This window comes from Diadema setosum, chromosome 19 (genome assembly GCF_964275005.1).
Source record: "Diadema setosum chromosome 19, eeDiaSeto1, whole genome shotgun sequence".
In the NCBI taxonomy this organism is placed as follows: Eukaryota; Metazoa; Echinodermata; class Echinoidea; order Diadematoida; family Diadematidae; genus Diadema; species Diadema setosum.
The window spans coordinates 29,880,083-29,900,942 of NC_092703.1; the positions used below are offsets into that span (position 1 = coordinate 29,880,083).

General features: G+C 36.7%; 1 protein-coding gene across 1 annotated transcript; it reads right to left on the bottom strand.

Annotated features, from left to right (window-relative positions):
• Positions 1-1,557: 1,557 nt before the first annotated feature.
• Positions 1,558-19,438, bottom strand: LOC140242413 (organic cation transporter protein-like). Its single transcript, XM_072322149.1, has 12 exons — positions 19,289-19,438; positions 17,654-17,798; positions 16,146-16,261; positions 13,461-13,564; positions 11,310-11,464; positions 10,492-10,660; positions 7,870-8,008; positions 6,780-6,871; positions 5,174-5,382; positions 4,512-4,620; positions 2,170-2,379; positions 1,558-1,696 (listed from the first exon to the last, which is right to left on the bottom strand). Exons 1-12 carry the CDS (start codon positions 19,436-19,438, stop codon positions 1,558-1,560), a joined length of 1,737 nt encoding a protein of 578 aa, XP_072178250.1.
• Between the last annotated feature and the right edge of the window lie 1,422 nt (positions 19,439-20,860).

The window sequence follows — 20,860 nt, forward strand, 5'->3', positions numbered from 1 at the left end:
ACAACTTGATATCGGGTTGTCAGTCAAATATACAAAGCATGTCAGCAGCATAAAGCTGTACATTCATTGTGCTGTTCTGATGATATAATGCCGTACTTCTGTAAAAACAAACAAACAAACAAACAACGAAGCATTCATACCATTCAAAATCGAATGTCCGGCGAAAAGATTAAAGTCTCGGAGAGCGCCTTTTCGAGCTCTCAATTAATGGTGTATATCAGGCATCTGTTGTTCAATTTCGCATTGATATCATACATCTGTGGTACTTCCCCAACTCTGAAACATACATGATTGAAATGAGAATCGAGGGTAACGTATCTTGTCATTCAACGGCGCTGAATTCTTTAGTTTTAGCTGGTATATTCAATATTCAATATTCAACTTTATTTTCACTTCCATCAAATAAACAAAGAAATTATATACATTGCACATGTACAGGATATTTGTAATACTTGCAGAACATAATTTGACAAGGTACATAAATATGAAAATGAGAAGTATATGAGGCCCTTCGCCCCAGAGAACTAAGGAAAGATATTTTGCATTTTCATCTACGCATCTTTTCCACTGCAACAATCGAAAGTGTTTAGTCTTCTTGTACTCGTATTGCATTGTATGTGCGGTAACATATTCATTGCGAAACTAAAATCAATTGAGAAAGGATGTATGACAGTTAAAGATCATTTTTCTGCCATCAAAACCTCCCTTGTGATGATAGGTTAAACGGGCATGCAATATCACTACGTAAATTGCATGCCTTTTCGAAATCAAAGAATATAGAATAGACATTCGCATACGCCCACCAAAACCCTTCAGCAACGGATGGAAAATACTTCACAAACACTTTAATATTAAGACCTATCCTGCCTACAGATACATATACAATTACAGAGAATGCATGTTTATGGTGCTAATTCAACAGTTAGCATGTTACACTGAATGCTCCGAAACGAACTTGAATGCTTTGATAACGGTATAATTGCCCAATCATTTATAACCGTCTCTCGCTGAATTGGATGTCAACTTTTCGATCTTGCCGAATATTTTGAGAATATGAATGACAATATTTTTACGTTTATTATTACTTACGTGACTGATTGAAAATGAACTTGTGGACCCCTATGGAAACAAGCTCTGCTGATCAGGGTGTTCCATCCCATGAAGTGGCAATAAATTCAATTAATCAATCAATCAACTTCAAAATACAAAACTGCTGGGTATGATAAAAAAACAACAACATCGGAATTGAAAGTGTGCCCAGTTAGTAGGAATGCAGTGATTGGCCGACTTACCGATCCACCGCAAAAGTCTCTTTCAATATCAACAGTCACATGGATAACAATACTATAAGCAAAGAGTTCGATAGTCCTTGGTTACAATTGAACCGTGCAAGAAGGCATGCATTATTTTTGTGTCCAGCTTGCTACCATGACAGATGGCGGGGCTAAGCTCTTCAAATTTCCGCCACGCCCATAAACCTTCAAGCCCCTCCTACCACTTTGTCGACGTCGCCAAGCGAACGTGACGCAATGAAGATGAATTTTCAAGCAGCATGGTTTACGCACGACTCGGCGGATCGCTCTGGAAGGCTTCGTTGTCGATTCCGCTGTGGAATTCTTCCATTGGTATCTCAGTCACTGCCGCTTCCTCTTTGTCACGTGATTCGGAAGCTGTAAACTTCTCATCGTATTCCCTCCTTGAAATGACACAAAATAACAAGGAATTGATGTTTGTAATTAGGCCAATACGCTAAGGACTAGTGTACAGCAGCCAGACAATACGTTACTCATGTACAACACAACCCGTCAGTATCATTATCTAAGATTGTTATTGTTGTTTGTTCAAGTCGCGGAATTTTTAAAAGGATATTAATTCCTAGATTTGTCAATAATTCAGATTTACATTGGCAACACATGCTCGAAGATTAAAGTGTTGTTTTTTCCCCTCTCTCTCAAACTTAACAACTTTTGTAAATCATTTACTGATATTGTGGCGATTTTCTGCATATATTCAGTTGCATCTAATGTTTTCCCAATATGATTTGTGCAGTGAGGTTCAAAGTTGCCTATTTAAAGATAAGAAGGTGATAATTTCTGCAGCAGAATTTCTCTCTTGACTTGATGGTTACAACTTTGCATAAAAATTCCTCGATGGTTGTCAGCGACTTACGTTCCGAATAGCTCGCCCTCCTCGATGGTCTCCGGTAGTTCCTTGCCCTTGGTCTCGGGTAAAAGCAAGGACAGGAAGCCCGCTATGACAGTGGAGACACCAAAGACAATCTGAGGGGCGGGGCTGTAGTAATCCCCTAGGATGAGGATCAGGGGGGACAAGATAGCCCCCACGCGAGCCATCATGGAACATAAGCCCATGCCAACGCTCCTGTCCCGGAAGAAGATGAAACAAATCATAACCGAATAAATTGCAATGATGGTGACGAATGTGTGTTGTCAACATCTCCAGTGACGGCTTGCCCTAACACACGTCGTTATTACTCCAGTATTATAAGACATTTTTGTTTAAAAAAGGAGAGAGAGAGAGAGAGAGAGAGAGAGAGCAAACAAACTTGGATATGGAGGGACAGCATGGGTGGTACAGCTTGTCCTCGAATACGAGCACCAAGTAAGATTGGAACATAGGCGCCGGAAGTGGGGGGGGGGGCAGGGGGGGGGGGGCAAAACGCATTTTTGCCCCCCCCCCCAAAAAAAAAAAAAAGAAGAAAGAAATGAAATAAATAAATGAATAAATAAATAAATAAACAAATAAATAAAAATAGATAAAATAAGATAGATATGTATATAAATGAATAAACGCGAAAAAACATAGCTACAAACGTCAGTTTTTGGACTGTAAAATGTCAAAATTTCCAAGCTCGCTCGCATTCAATCGCTATATGCCATTCTCCTAATGTTGCAGCCAGTAATTGCCAGCAGTTGCGCCTGGGCCGCCCCCCTTAATTTCCAAAGCTAAAGAAAAAAAAAAGAAATATATAGCTACAAACGGCAGTTTGGGGACTGTAAAATGTCAAAATTAATCGTCAAATTTATTCGTTATGCCATTTTCCTAACGTTGCAGCCAGTAACAGCAGTTGAGCCCGGTGCGCCTCCCCCTTAATTTCCAAAGCGAAAAACATAGCTACAACGGCAGTTTTTGGACTGTAGAATGTCAAAATTTTCAAGCTCGCTCGCTTCGCTTGCTCGTATTGAATCATTATGCCATTCTCCTAATGTTGCAGCCAGTGATTGCCAGCAGTTGCGCCCGATGCGCCCCCATTAATTTCCAAAGCGAAAGATATAGCTACAAACGCCAGTTTTGGGACTGTAGAATGTCAAAATTTTCAAGCTCGCTCGCTTCGCTCGCTCGCATTGAATGGTTATGCCATTCTCCTAATGTTGCCGCCAGTAATTGCCAGCAGTTGCGCCTGATGCCCCCCAGTTAATTTCCAGAGCGAAAGATATAGCTACAAACGGTAGTTTTGGGACTGTAAAATGTCAAAATTTTCAAGCTCTCTCGCTCCGCTCGCTCACATTTTATTGTTATGCAATTCTCCTGATGTTGCTGGCAGTATATAATTTGTCGTTTCACACCGTCATTCCATAATCCATGTAAGGAAAACTTACAATGTTGCTCAATGACTGCGTTGTTGAATGTATCACATTCCGTAATGTATTGTAGTCCCATTATTGCGCACGCACACACGCACATGCATACACACCGTCAAAATTACTTTTCCACAAGGTGCCCACCCCCAATGTTTCGACCCACCGTACGCCACTTTACATATATATATATATATATATATATATATATATATATATATATATATGTATATATATACACACACATATATATGTATATATTATATATATATATATATATATATATATATATATATATATATATAGATAGATAGATATTATGTATCTATATATATATATATATATATATATATATGTATATATATATATATATATATGTATATATATGTGTGTATATTGTGTATGTGTATATTGTGTAACATATGTATGGTCTATCGTGAGCCCCCTCCAATATTTGCCCCCCCAATCCAAAACTGCTTCTGGCGCGCCTGGATTGGAAGTCGGTATGTTCTTTTGGAGGGGTGACAAGCCCTTCATCACAGTGCTCCCATCGAAGAATAACAGCATTGAATTTAAAGTTATGCGAGATATCGTGTTCGTTTTGATTTTGTTTTATTTGTATATTTCGATACGCCTTTTCGTTTTAGTTCAATTTGCTCAAAAAGTGGTAAGTTCGTAGCTAGAGCGCAGAAAGTGGCAGTACAATGTATACATAAAGTGTGGTTTCATCAGATGGTAAGTCTACTCGAATCTACTGGATGCACTTGTACCCCTGTGTACAATAGAGTTATACTCCTTTTTCTACGAGATTGAGTTGTAAGTCGGCATCACACAAAAGTAACTAAGGGTACAAACGGGAAGTTAAAGAAGGCTAGTACAAAGGCAAAATCGATCAAAGCAATCACGTTGTCTTACCTCACAGGAGTTGGAAAGCATTCTGCAGAGTACACGTATACAATCCCTACCGCCCCTGACACGGCGCACTTGCCGACCATTACAACAACTACGTTCCATACTCCATGAGCTGGAAAACAATGAACAAGAGCGACGAGAACAAAACGAATTTATTAACGATTATCAGGAGGAGGAGGAGGAGGAGAAGGAGCAGAAGGGATGAAACAGGAAGAAGAGGGAAAAAAAAACAGTGGGAAAGAGTTAGGATGTGCGAACAAGTTTGTCTCACATTATTGCAAACGATTAACTTGAGATAACAAAAAAAGTGTGTTTAGAGACCCTTTTTTATTGATATATTATGATAATGCTATGATGGTCTGAGTCACGATATTTCATTGCCTGCTTTTCAAAGTGCTTTGTTTGAAATATCATGATTCATTATGTGTTTAGATGAATACAGTATATGTTTGTAGAATAATAAATATCCCAGGGGGTGCTTTATAGACACAAATGGGTTATCTTATTGTATTACCACCATGACACCACTAAAATAAACCTCCAAGGAATCATGAACGTACAGCAAATCAACCAAAAAACAAAAAACAAAAAACAAACAAACAAACAAATAAAACAAACGAACAAGCTTACACGTGTGCAAGCTGCGCGTAGGCCCAGTTACGTACGTATAAAGATATTGACGAGACAGGCGGTGCCGCCAATAAGGACGAAGGAAGCCAGACTGGGTCGCCGGCCGAAGATCTTGATAGCGATGATGGCCAACACGTAGCCGGGAACTTCCGCCGCGCCAGAAACAAATAAGCTTATGTAAGCATTCACACCCAGGTCACTGCTGCCGTACGTCAATCCGTAGTACACCATAGTCACTACCATCCTGTTCCGCAACATGTGAGAATTACTCCTCGATTATTACCACCCCAGACAAACTTTGTTACTTGTTCACGATTCCCATCATGTGCATTAAATTTCTCAGACCTGCACACCACATGGCTATGAATTGATAAAATTGTTTATCACATGGGTTATCTCACTAACACTGATTGCTGTTTAATATCTTGCTTCCTCCGTGTTATCATAAGGACATCATCGCATTATCGATTTGTATGCTTTGTACCACACAAAAGGGATATGGTGGTTTAGCATACCTTGCCCCCTACGCTGATACATTGCATGGTATCGACATTCATTGTTTATATTTTTATTCAAAATCTGAGGTAAGGTGAACAATACACGTCAGATACCTTTCATGCTGCACTTTAGTGGCAACAAGCAACAACTCGTCATCAAATGGGTGAACATGTTCGTCTCCTCGGCATTGAAGGACAAGTTCAGCGAGTGCAGCAATATTGATAGAACACATCAGTGAAAGTTTGAGAAACATCGGACCTTCCGGTCAGAAGTTATGCATTTTTGAAGTTTCAGTCTAGTGCTGCTATCGCTGGATAAAAAAGATTACTACAGCTTGTGATGTCACACAGTCACATGTGTAGAACGATGCAAAGAAAACATGAAGAAAATTTAACATATCTTTAACTTTGCTCGCATAATAAAGGAGCACATGACCTGCCTCTTTCAAAACACAGGAGGAATAATATTACCTTTAATATACGTCAATAACAAGTCAAGGAAATGTGTGCTTTATAAAAAAAGAAAAAAATACGATATTGTCTTTTATATAGTTGTACGTGACATCAGTAAACTGTAGAAGTCTTCTCATCCGGCAGCTAGTGACTGCGCAGGCACTTTAAAAATTTATAACTTTTGAACGGATTGTCCGATTTTCCTAAAAATTTCACTGTATGTGTATGTGTATTGTGTTCTTCTAATATTGCTGCATTCACTCAATTCACACCTAGGTCCTATATGACTTAAAATGAACTTGTCCTTTAACACAGACAATTTACATTTGCAGAAATCAACAAAAAAAGTTTAAGTAACTTTCATTTTGATAACTATGAAAGATATAAACAAAACATCAACGATGCGAATACGCACGAAAGAAATCAGTGATTCACACGGTGCTTATTTCATACGTCGATGTATAGGTTAATTTGTCTATCAGATACAGTGAAAAAAAAAAAAAAAAAACTTGATGCAAAAATTCAATTACAACGTCGTAGTAGGTGGCAAAAGTGAAATCCAAACTTTGTAATTTCAGAGACATGTTTGGAGACAAAAAAAGAAAAAAATAATTGACATTTGATAGATGAATGCATTTCTAATCTCATGCAGTTATTCAATGCACTGACCGAGGTCAGCGATGATACTGACCAGTTGTAGACGAAGTTGATGGTCCGGCGGCGCAGGACCGGTGTCCGGAACAAGTCCAGGACGGACGGTTTGGAGTCTGCCCTTGTGGCCTCCTGAACAACAATAGCAACAACAAGAACAACGATTAGTCAGATGACCAAGGCACTTCGCCGTAGCTTGTTTTCATTTCTGTTTTCGTTTTTGTTTTGCTTTTTGTCCGAGTTTGCATAGGTACTATAATCGATCACCATACCATATGTTCATTATAATTCCCTTAACTTGACAAATTCTTACGTAAAAGTAAAATTTCATTTGCTCGATACTGAAGATTATCACCCTTTCGTCATATTTCTGTGTTGTTGTTGCTTTTTCTTAAAGTGTATGATACTTTTTATATCAAAAAGGCATACTCTGAAATTATCTCTCGTGAGGAAGCTCCTCCTGTTGAAGCAACAGAGCAGAACTCTGATCATGACACAATTATTATGTAAAAATTATTAATAGCATGCCGACATATTTCGCCGGTTCTCAAAACTTCTTCATAGCGGGATTCGATTGATATTTTAGGGTGATGCACTCTGGTCTGCTGGAGAAGCTCAAGGTCTGTGGAAGACCTATACTCTGGGAAGTTCCACACAAATAGACGCTGGAAGCACCCATTCACTGACTGGTGGACTAAGATTTGGGTAAAGCCCGAGAACAGGTCGGTTTTTTTTTCTCTCTCTCGTTTTGTTTTTCACGTGTAAATGCACGCTGCGTTCTGGAACTCACACTCAGAGGTGCACTCAGTTCAATTCAGTTCAATTTGTCTCAAACATAGAACCATAAAAATACACGAATTACATATGAATGATTTTTTTTTTTTTTGCACTCATTGCCAATACCCCAAGTCATCTCAGTAATCTTGTTTATCAGCGATACAACAAAGCACTCTAAATAAGGTGGAGGGGAAGAAAAAAGAACGAATAGAGAAGAGGTATATAAGAAAGGATGAAGAAAAGCAGGAAGACGATTTTATTCAATAGTGGTGCAACATACTGCGGTAGTATGAGGCGGCTAGGAAATCTACTATGTTCTGGTTACTATAGCAACCATTGTGCAACATCATTACGTGTTCCTTCAGCTCCGCTTCGGTGAACACCGGATCTGGTAGTTTGGTCCTGTTAATTTTTGCCACGTGCTGTATAACTTTTGTCGCCTTTTCTGACTTTCCCTGTGAAACTAGCCATCTTGCTGATTCAGGGATGAATCTACAGTAAAGAACGTTCCAAATATACATAAAGGACATGTAATGTACAGACCTTCATAGAAGATAGGTAGAGATATAGAAAGATATAATGATAAGTACGCACACACACACACACACACACACACACACACACACACACATACATGCAAGCATGGGTAGACGAGTATAGGTAGAGGATATCGACTGAATTAGATAATATGATTACTAGTATAAGATGCAGACATCTGTAGAAACAGAAGAATATGTGGAGGTAAGGATTTTACAGTTTCTTCAATTGGATAACCAAATCGTCTTGTATTACTTCACCTAAGGAATGCAGCATTTCCTGATATTTTTTCCTGATATTAGTGCATTAGGTATAACGTTTGAATACAAAATGAAAAAAAGAAACAACCTACAAAAATGAGTCTTCCGAATATCATGCAAATAAATGACGATCAATGATTATTATCAATTCAATTATTATTCATGACCGTTACAACTTTTTATTACCATTGTTTCCATCTGTTGTGCATCCATAATTATTCATAATGACATTGCCATATTAGGATTAAAGGTATCGTTTACCATTGGGAGCAGTGATTTAATGTGATTTAGTGATTTAAAATGTCGAGTTATCACATTGATGCATATGTGTAGATCAGTTGTATTACAGAACATCCTACCATATAAAAAATTCGCAATAAAGCCGAAAATATGTAAGGAGAATATATCACTATTTTTCTCAATAAACCATAGCTGTAGACGGTTTATTCTAGAAACAATTTTATTGTAACTATTGTTCACATTCCATTTATTTAACAACACTTCATATTGATTATACTGATTAACACTTTTACATTGGTTGTTTCTTTCCCTAACTCATATTTTAGAACTACATGTATTTCTATTTTTGAAGCATAAATAGAAATGAAAAAAGTTATTATAACTATTGTTCACATTTCGTATATTTAACAATACTTAACATTGATTATACTGATTAACACTTTTACATTCGTTGTTTCTATCCCTAACTCACATTTTAGAACTATTTTTTATTTTTGAAGCATAAATAGGAATGAAAAAAGTTATTATAACTATTGTTCACATTTCGTATATTTAACAATACTTAACATTGATTATACTGATTAACACTTTTACATTCGTTGTTTCTATCCCTAACTCACATTTTAGAACTATTTTTATTTTTGAAGCATGAATAGAAATAACAAAAGTTATTACAACTATTGTTCACATTTCGTATATTTGAAGGACAAGTTCACCTTCATTAACACATCAGTGAAAGTTTGAGGAAAACTGGACAATCGGTGCAAAAGACATGAATTTTTAAAACTTTTGTGTTGGAACCGCTGGATCATAGGAGGAGACTACTAAGGCTTGTGATGTCATATGAGTACAACAGTATAAAGAAAATGTAAAGAAAATTCAACATATTTTCACTTTTTTTCGCATAATAAAAGAGCACTTGACTTGCCTCTTTCTAAAGGCAATGGGGATAATATTACCCATAACATGTCAGTAACGAGTCAAGGGAATGTGTACTTTTTTCAAAAGATGAAATTTTGTGAAATTCTATTTATATTTTCCTTAAATCAATTGTTGTACGCATGTGACATCATACACTGCAGTAGTCTTCTCATCCATCGGTGACTGCACAAAAACTTCAAAAATTCATAACTTTTGAACGGATTGTCCGATTTTCCTCAAACTTTCAATGATGTGTTCTACTAATATTACTACATTATCTCAATCCTTATGTTAATAAAGGTGAACTGGTCCTTTAACAATACTTAACATTGATTATACTGATTATCATTTTTTTTTTTTACATTGGTTGGTTTTTGTCCGTAACTCACATTTTAGAACTATTTTGAAGCACGTAACCTGGGTTTTTGTTTCATTTGCAAATGGTTAATAATGCCTTTAAAGGGATTGTACAGTATTGGTGGAGATGAGAATAGGGCTTTTAACCTGTTGCGAGATATCAAGAAAACACTTATGATATAGTACAGGGCATATCATTTTAAGAGGAATACAAAGTTTATTTGATGAAAATCGGGTTTGGAATGACTGAAACATCCAAAAACAAAGTAAAACAAAGCGACCGTAATAAAGTGTGGGTCCCACACTTTATTTGAATCGCTCTTTTTTGGATATCTCAGCCATTTCAAAACCAATTTTCATCAAATAAATGTTGAATTCCTCATAGAATTACATGCTCTTTCATATTTCATAAGAGGTTTCTCATTATCTCACCAAAAATGGTTAGAAACCTGAAATTAGGTCTCAACCAGAACTATACGATCCCTTTAATATAATACATTTTAGAACTATTTGAAGCACTAAACCGGGGTATTTGTTTCATCTGCAAATAGTAAATAATGCCTTTAATATAATACATTTTAGAACTATTTTGAAGCACTAAACCTGGGTATTTGTTTCATCTGCAAGTTGTAAATGATGCCTTGGATATCTTCGACTTACGGGACGAATATAAAGAATGTGTAGAGAGGTGCAGAGACGACAATCTGCAGTGTTTTCCAATACCGCAGAAAAAAGGCCAGGAGAGCAAGAATCATGAACCCGAAAGCGTAGAAAATTCGGATGGAAATTCCGGTCACCGTCCGCCATTTTGGTCCTACGAATTCTACAACTTTGACGAAAAAAATCAAACAAACAACAACCCACAACAACGTTTCATTTGGTTTGATTTCGTTCTTTCTTCAACATAGACTTTGTTTATAGAGTGTATCTATTGATTTTCCTATTAAAAAGGTAAAGGTAAAGGATGAGGGTGAGAAAGGTACTCAGAAACATTATAGAATGCCTGTTCATCTATTAGCTTTTTATAACGGTAGTGGATGCTTTGATCGGCGTTTCTCTAGAAAATATGTTTTCTTCTTCACAGTTTTCCAAACGGTAGACGTTTACGTTCGGAAATAGAACTGGAGATGTGTTTCGTATCATGTAAATTTTTCTTCAGTCTGACTTTTCAACTTAAGTAATAACATAAAAATTGTCGGGAACGGAGTTGACCAGAAAAAAAAAGGAAATAAAATTGGACTTGATACATTTTAGAATTGAGAGAGAGATTAACTTTTCTTGAAAAAAAAAAAGCTAGAAAACATAAAGCAATGCGTTGTCTTCACAGATTGGTTGTGGATAAACCCACTAAGTGAGGTGGTGGAGGGGGGGGGGGAGGCGGAGCTTACAGTTTTTTGTGTTTGCTATCTAATAAACGCTCACTGGGAGGGATTCCCGAAAGCGTGGTAGCATCGTCGTATATAACTTTTCGTGCATACCTATGATAAAGCCAATTAGTAGCACAGCCCTGTTTCCAGCCGCTTGGACGAATTTGAAGACCAAGTAGACCCAATAATTTGGAGAAAAGGCAACGAGTACTCCAAAAGTTGCCTGGATAAAGATGGCAATGAACAACGACGGACGGCGCCCAATTCTGTATTCAAAATTAATTGGTAAACATTTTTTTTTTCACACAACTACGTATATTTTACGTCTTCATTTGTATATTTCAGTCTAATCAGCATACTTTATTCATCATGAAACATTAAATGTATGTAAATATAATGTACATAAAGGGATTGTACAGTAATGGTGGAGATGAAAATTGGGCTTTAACTTCTTCTTTTTTGCGAGATATCAAGAAAACACATTTATGAAATAGTGCAGAGCATATCGTTTTAAGAGGATTTCAAAGTTTATTTGATGAAAATTGGGTTTGGAATAGCTAACACATCCAAATACAACGTAAGACAAAACGGTCGTAATAAAATGTGGGTCCCACACTTTATTAGGATCACTCTGTTTTGGATATCTCAGTCATTTCAAAATCAATTTTCATCAAATAAAAGTTGAAATCCTCATGGAATTACATGCTTTTTCATATTTCATAAGAGGTTTCTCACTATCTCACCAAAAAATGATAAAAACCTGAAGTTAAGTCTCAACCAAAATTATACGATCCCTTTAACTTATGTTATCATACCCAAGAAGACCTCTAGGTATAGTTTAAACGAAAATCAGTGTAGGATTTTAGCAAGCACGACGGTTTATTTCTCATGTCAGAAACAACTTTTGATTAGCCTCTAATATAACAATGATATTTGAATCGATTAAAAATATTAAGATATAAAAAACGAGTTGAAAATGATGTTGTCAAGCTTAGAATATCACTGAATAAATCTTCATGTTGGTAAACTTACAAACAGACGAGAGTCACGCACGGAATGTATCTGCTCGAGAAAAAAAAAATGTTTTCTATTTCTATTGGGTTTGTATATTTTTTTTTTACAACAGTTATTTTTGGTACAGAATTCTGTATCAAAAATAATTGTTGTGAAAAGATACAAACGATAAAAAGATACAAACAATATACTGCCAAACCAATGACAAATTCTGTCTAAATCACAATAAGATAAAGAAGTTTTTGCCCAACAGTTCTCAAATAGGTGATATAAATGTGCAAATGAGTTAGGTAGCGACGTTATCAAATTTAAATCTCCATTGATCATGTGTAAAAAGAAAATCAAAAACTTTTCAATTCTTCTACTTTAAAAGCATTAAGATAAGGATATTGTTATTCATAGATGCATAAATCCACGTTCATGCTCCTCTATTTTTCACTCGATTTTAATCAAATTTTCACTGTTGTGCCTGTAAATTTGATCATTCTTTTCAGACTAACTTTTAACTCACCAGGAATTGTCCGTTTGAAATATATTTTAGCCATGCTATGCTATATTTCATTGACATGTATTTTTAGTGCACTAAAAAGGTCCCACTTAAATGGTAAGTCCGTAACTGTCCCATCCTGTTTGTTGAAGTATCTTTACTTTGTTGTCATTGCAAAGTCAGTACTGTTTTCTCGTTATATGATTATCCGTACATACACTTTGTATCATACTTATCATCACTCGTACCGCTTTCAAGTTGTTGAACAATTTGAATTGAGAAATGTATGCTTATTATAATACAGGGCCGTGCCAATGGGGGGGGGGGGCCTTTTTTGAAGAAAATATACGGTCTGACTTTTTGGGGCTCTCACTTTTTTATTCAGGAAATATTGGGTCCTGACTTTGTGTGTGTGTCTGGGTTTTTTTTCGCTTTGTTTTTTTTTTATTTCTATTTTGTTTTGTTTTGTTTTTGTTTTGTTTTTTGGCTTTTGGTAGAGAAGTGGCGGCAAAACGTCCGCTCCACCCTGTTCCAAATAAGCCGGTCCCCTCACTTTGAAAAACGTACCACGGCCCTGATATTGTATCACTTTTTGTTTGACTGAAATAAAATATAACTGAATTAAAAAAGAAATTGAACTGAAGTTAGAGATATTGTTTACTCATCTTTATATATATATATAGCTGTATCATGATTGTATTTTGCACTTTATCAGTGCCACTAGTAGCAATTTTTACATCTAAGTGATCTAAACTGCATACCTATCTGCAAGATATCCGAAGAACATTGATCCAAACAAGTAGCCGCCGTACAAGACAGACTGAGCGTAGTCTGGGTAGTTCTTCTTATCACAAACAAGATCCCACTGCAATCAAGGATTAATGAAAGATTGAGAGATGAACATTTTCCGAACACTAGGTCATAAATCCATAAAATATCACGGCATTCTTAGACCTCGACATTACAGGCAGGGGGTAGTTAAGATGATAAACTTTCGATTTCAACCTATTGCCAACTTCGTCTGAACTGTAAACCACATTAACATCTTAAATTTTACTCATCTTTGGCATCTGCAACTAAGTTAAGATAACGTCGGTATAAACAGGGTTCCACACTAACTTCTCTTTTGTCTGGTAGCCCGTTCGGGAAATGTTTAAGTCTGAAACTTTGGTAGCCCGACAAAGATATGTATTGAATAAATAAAAGCAAAAGTAACAATCCATTTTGAATCTTATTTGCCCAATGGGGCCACCTAAAGATAAATATAGTATCCCGGCACCGCTTTTATCGAGGCCTCTATAAATATAACTTTGAATCAAGCTTTAGGGGGACACTGCATGCTTATTATCTCATTATCTCATTAACGTTTTCAACTATTATTTTATCCAATTCAATGCATACTTTACTGCTGGCAATTTTTATTACCGGTACACATTTCCATACTGTGTCTCCCTGAAGCTGGATACAGAGTTGTATATATTTATATAACTAATAATATACAAATAGTGAATGGTCACGAGTGCAATGGTACGAGATTTCGCACGAGGTGAAAGATAGAGGCGCTCTATTCAACTAGGCAAGAATCTTCAGTCTATTGAAGGAGGCAGACTTAATCAGAAGAAGAAGAAGAAGAAGAAGAAGAAGAAGAGTTGAATAGTGCGCCTCATCTTTCACCGAGTGCGAAATCTCGTTCCATTGCACGAGTAAAGACCATACACTATTTGTTTTATACAACGTCCAAGTAGATCTTTGTTATTTGGTTGGAGGATTGTTGGGTAGGTCTAAGTAGGCCTAGAAGTCTACATATGTATGAAAAATATAGACATACTTACATTTGGATCCACTGCGATTCTCTTTCTGGCTTGTGCAATCAGTGTAGATACAGGTCACAGCTAGCGCTCATATACACGTACACTAGCACTACGTAGACACATACGCGCATGCATGTACCGCACACGTACACTGCGCTAGCTGCATGCGATCCTCAATATGCAACACACAGTACATGCAGTACCGTACAATTTCTCGAACCGTGGAATAGAACGAAAAAATCGAACCAAGTAGATCCTTGTAATTTGATTGGAGGATTGTTGGTGACGTGATATTCAATAAGTACTCCATTCAACGCGCCGTGCAATTTTTGTTCTATTTTTGCGTGCAACTTGGTTCGATTTTTTCGTTCTATTCCACGGTTCGAGAAATTGTACGGTACTGCATGTACTGTGTGTTGCATATTGAGGATCGCATGCAGCTAGCGCAGTGCACGTGTGCGGTACATGCATGCGCGTAGGGTAGGCCTACGTAGTGCTAGTGTACGAGCGCTAGCTGTGACCTGTATCTACACCGATTGCACAAGCCAGACAGAGAATCGCAGTGGATCCACATGTAAGTATGGCTACATGTAAGTATGGCTACATGTAAGTGCAGTGGATCCACATGTAAGTATGGCTACATGTAAGTATGGCTATATTTACTTCTAGGCCTACTTAGACCTACCCAACAATCCTCCAACCAAATAACAAAGATCTACTTGGACGTTGTATAAAACAAATAGTGTATGGTCTTTAATCGTGCAATGGAACGAGATTTCGCACTATTCGCCTCTATCTTTCACCTCGTGCGAAATCTCGTACCATTGCACTCGTGACCATTCACTATTTGTATACTATATTATATATATATATATATATATATATATATATATATATATCTTATAGATGGCAAATTGTAGTGTAATTCCCCACGCGGGATGAGGGTGTAAAGATAACAAGCATGACTTCTCTAAACTTTACTCTATTGATCTCAAGACCTTGCTTGTATGTACATAACATACTTTACAAAGTCATCATTACAATCGGTTTTATTGAGGTCAACATAAACAAGAAAATCTGATACCCTCACTTAAATTGTTTGCTCTCTCTCTCTCTCTCTCTCTCTCTCACTCTCTTACTCTGTCGTTTGTGATTGTCACAATTAAATCTTGTCTTTTGTGATATTTCTAAATCTAAATGTTAGTTCATTACGAAATGTTATTTCTTGACGAACACGGAGCAAACCGCAACGTTTACCACTAACTTTTACCAAAATCATCAAATTTCATATTTTGTTTGAACCGAAAAATATGGAAAGAAATAAAGTACAACAACTTTATGAAACTTCATAACAATAGTGAATTTTGAGAATTAAGTGGAAATTGGCAGGTATCATAAAGGGCTTCATTACCAAGTAGGCGCCTAGGCCTACTGTGGCTAAATTCACTATATTCAATTGGGGCATAAGCTAGATTTTGTTTTCTATGACACAATAGTCATATTCATGAACCCATTTATATTTCTAGAAAATAAAACTTGATCGTGAAATTTGACAGTGAGTACAAAACAGGTGCATGTGTTTGTGACCATCCGCAGACAGAAATCTGAATGATCATAGCAAGGTTTACACTTTACATCCATCACGATTGATGACTTGATTTCACTCTTGTCGTACAGCCATCCATCTTGGCACGGGAGTTGGCTCTTCGTTCCGTTTTGGGAGCCATCGTAAGACGGATAGAACTGGTCGCCTGACATTAAAACAGAAGAAATCACTATACATGATAAACACGAGGAAACGTTGAAGCTGGTGTCCTATTACAGCATAACTACAGAAAGTCATTTCTGTTAGCATGGCATGCTTAAAGGGAACATGTAGTTTTGGTCGAGACCTAACTTCAGGTTTCTAACATTTCTTGGTAAGATATGAAAAACCTCTTATCAAATGTGAAAGAGCATGATATTCCAAGAGGAATTCAACTTTTATTTGATGAAAATTGGTTTTGAAATGTCTGAGATATCCAAAAAGATCGATCTTAATGAAAGGTAGGACCAACCTTTTATTACGATCGCTTGGTTCTACTTTGTTTTCGCATGTCTCAGCCATTCCAAAACCGAATTTTATCAAATAAACTTTGAATTTCTCTTATATGCTCTGAACTATTTCAAAAGTGGTTTCTTGGTATCTTGCACAAAAGTTAAAAGCCCATTCCTCATCTCCAACCTGCTACACTATCCCTTTAATTCAAAGTTGTAAATGTGTGTCTATCAATTTGCATCAGTGACATGTTTATGTTATTAGGGGTAGCCACGAAATTTGAAATAAAGAGCGATTCGGTTCACCCAAAATTTTATGCCATGCATAGTATTCATGATCCATCGACATGACTAGCTCTAACTCACCATGAGTGTGAGAAATGAAACATGAGTTGCAAGTGTCATTGGAAATGACAATGAGGGCAATTAGTCATTCCACTACACGTCTTAGTTTTTTATGTGTTTGATGCTATGTCGGCAAAAGCTGTACCACACAAACATTTACCGTCGTTGCAGCACTCTCGTGCATAATCATGTGATTACATACATCATGTACAATCACGTGATCACGTGACCACATCAGCACATGTCGGGGCTCACTCCCCAGCTGTTCGCTGGAAAGACCTTTCTACGTGCACGCACCCGCTATCTTGATATCACAGTTTGCTTAGCTATTACGCTTGGGATTTTTAGGTCAATTGCGGTCCATAAAAATTCAAAAGGATTACCCATTGCCACAGAAAGTAGGCCTATTCTCAAAGGTTGATTAATAGATTACCCTGTTTCCTTTTTTTTTCATTGAGCAGATTCTACTGAACTATCAGCGTATACGTTGTTATTATATTCACATAGCAAACCTGGATGCATTGTTTCAATATTTGTTCGATAAGTGTATTCTCGTGCTTGTACTGGATACTGCCTGATATTTATTAGCTATTGTTAGATAAAGTGCTGTATTTTCTTTGATCAGTGTTTGGTTGTTGGTGTTTTTATCCCTCTCGGCACTCCCTGGCACTTAGAACTTGCTGAAATTCAAAATCCATACTTGCGCCTACAAGATGATTAATATAAAAATCCTACAAACTTTAAATGAAAATATGAATCACCTGTAACGTTGTACATGCTGCACTGTGCGTAGACTACCTCGCCGTCCTCAAAAGTGACAGGGATGCTGCTGTTTTTCTTCGCCTGTTCGCAGGCCGAGTCGGTCAGATTCCACTCCCTACAGTCCACGTCCTCCCAGTAGGTAACCTTAATTCAGGAAATTAACATTCAGCAACTCCATGTATACAGTAATCCTACTGAAAGCTAGTCGACTATGTTCATTCATTTATGTGTTTTGTCAGATTTGATTTTTTTTTCAATCATTTTTTTTTTCAATCAGATTAAATCTGGTGTTAGAACCTACACAATGCATGTTGTATATTAAAGTATCTTTTTAAACATGGCCAACGACAGTCACATAATTACATATGACTTGAATTTCTGGTTAAAGACTTCTGGAAGGATACTACAAAATATATTTTTATTTCTATACCCAAGGGCAATCATACCATAGATATTTTGGATGATTGAGGGTTGACAATGCTCAAATGATTTTTTTTTTTTTTTTAATAGAAGCTTATCTAATCATAAGATTTTCAAATGAACCAAATTCTCATTTGCAGGCATCCTTTTTTTTTTTTTTTTTTTTGGAGGGGGGGTTCTCGAAAAATACAACGCTTTTTTGTCTATGATTTTAACCCATGATAGATTCATGACGGATTCATTTGGAAAACGTTCTGTCCACGTAGCCTATTCTTTCCATTATTCCAGAACACCCACTCCCTCAAAAGACAAATTAACAAACAAATCAGATTAGGCACTAACGTTTCCCGTCATCCTTTCGACATTTATTTATTGCGAGAATACTCACGACTTTCTTCTTCCTCTTCCCATTTACTGATATCAGAACCAATCACTCTCCTGAAGTTTCCTCGATAACTTTCTATCTTCCTTAGATGACTTTTAATTTTTTCTCTCAGTCACATAATATATGTTTATTGTAGAACATGATATTTTTCTCTCTCTACTTTTTTTTTGGGGGGGGGGGGTGGGGTCACAATTTCATTTTCGTATATAGAACCAAACTCATAAACGCTGTGTACTATCGCCTCTCTTCTCTCAACTGTTTCCTATTCAGGTATCCCCCTTAATTCTTTGTCCCTTAATTTTCGTTTCTGTCTTATCATATTATATTCCCCTTGTGTTGTCCTCCTCGGCTACAATATATTGAAACTGCTCTGAAGTTGAGATTGTTTATCTGAGTGTATTTGTTTGGGTCCTTTGGTTCCAGCTGGAAATAAGACAGAATAATAAAAACAACACAAAATAAAGCAAAAGAAAACATAAAATATTCCCAAGAGGCCGTTATCCCAGTCAATTGAATTGCTTTACGATAACGGTTTCCTCCACCTGTTACGTATAATAAAAACGTGTTATGTCTATTTCTTTTGAGTACCCTTGTTCATATTTTGACGTGACAATTATTTATTTCGTCTGAGCGATTTCATTTGTACAAGTAGAGAAATTCAACAAACTGAAGCTGAAACTTAAATGAGCATTTACTATTCTAATCATTGTCTTTCCTCTCTGTTCATATCATAATCTGTTTTCGCATACAAAAAAAAAAAAAGAAAAGAATCAGAAACAAACTGCACCACCTCCCGAAAACCAAATTAAATTTTTTCAGAGCGGCTCACCTTGCACCAGTGGTCCGTGGGTTCGCCGACAAAGACTTGTATCATGGAGTGGAAAGCTGCGGGGGCGGCCAGGAGGGCGACCAGAAGACAGACGCGGTGCTGGAAGGGGCCGAATGACCCCGCTTTCTCCAGAAGGTCGTCGAACCTCATTTTTTGATCTCCTCACCTCACCACTCTTTGAGAACTCTTATACGTCTTGGCGTAATCTCCCAATAATACGATTTGCATAAGTGTTACCATGATTATTCGTGAATCAAATGAGCGTTTTCGATGCTATCAGAGGAAAACAATCCCACGATCACAACAATGGACATCATTTGCACATTTTGTTTTGTTTATGTGTTGTTGTTTTGTTTTGTTTTGTTTTGTTTTTTGAGAGAGAGAGTTTTGCTTCATATACACATACAGGGAGATTTTTTTTCTTCTTAAACTTCACTTTCTGTTTACCATTCTATCCACCGCTTCAACTGCGAGAAGAAACAACTCCATAAATACAGTCCTGCATGTTTACCCGTGTCCCAGAGAAGAAGCTTGTCCACTACCACAGCAACAAACAACTGCTACTTCTTTGAATGTTTAACTTGTCTCTATCTTTTTTTAAACTACATTCCTGGGTTCTCCATACTACTATAGACAGATCTTTAAAGAGATGGTTGATAATTTATGATGCCATATCGATCGTCAACAGTGGATAAAACACGACATGCTTGTTTTGACCAAAAGAGGAAACATACTCAACTCTCACCTCTCCCTTGACAATAACATCTTGTAAAAAACAAAACAAAAAAAAAACAAAAAAAAAACCTACACTCACGTTAATGATTTTAATTAGTTTTAATCTTCTATCTTATTGAACTATTTCTTGAAGCTACGACAAGAATCAGATACTCTAGTACCACATAATCATAGCGATCATGTGAAGTTATTTGTAATAGTGGGAAATACAAATTTAACTGAGGTATATCATTTGTTTATAATTTTCTCCTGTTCGTGGCGACATCAATATTTATGTTGGGCAGTGTAATTATTAGTCCACGTTCTAATCGACAGAAATTTATATTGTTTGTCTGACAACCACTGACCACTGACAGCTGAGTTATCCTCATCAAAAACTCGATAAATATCGAAAAATAACTGTCAGATATAACGTAGAGATAGGATATTGCTAGTGACTGCTCGTCACCGATTGCACGTACATGGGATATTTTCAGCAAACATTTATGGAACAAATAATCCGTAGCCCCCAAATATGGGTCAAAATATTGAGTTAAATAATTAAGATTGGTCAGCAGCCACTGATGTCGGTCACACCGTGACCTGTAAGTCATTATGTGACCGAAAGACTTTTTTATGTATTGCTTATACAGTCGGTATGATTGCCCCCTTTGAATAAGCAGGGGTAAGTACAATGGGATAGTAGGTCAAAGTAGTGTGTATTATACACTGATATTTTTTTCCAGTGATGATAATATGAACTAAATTGGATTGATTTAAGTGGCTGCTAAAGAGCTAGCAATAAATGCTCGTAAGTAACCACGGAACCATTGATTTTAAGTCGTCTAAATGCACAAT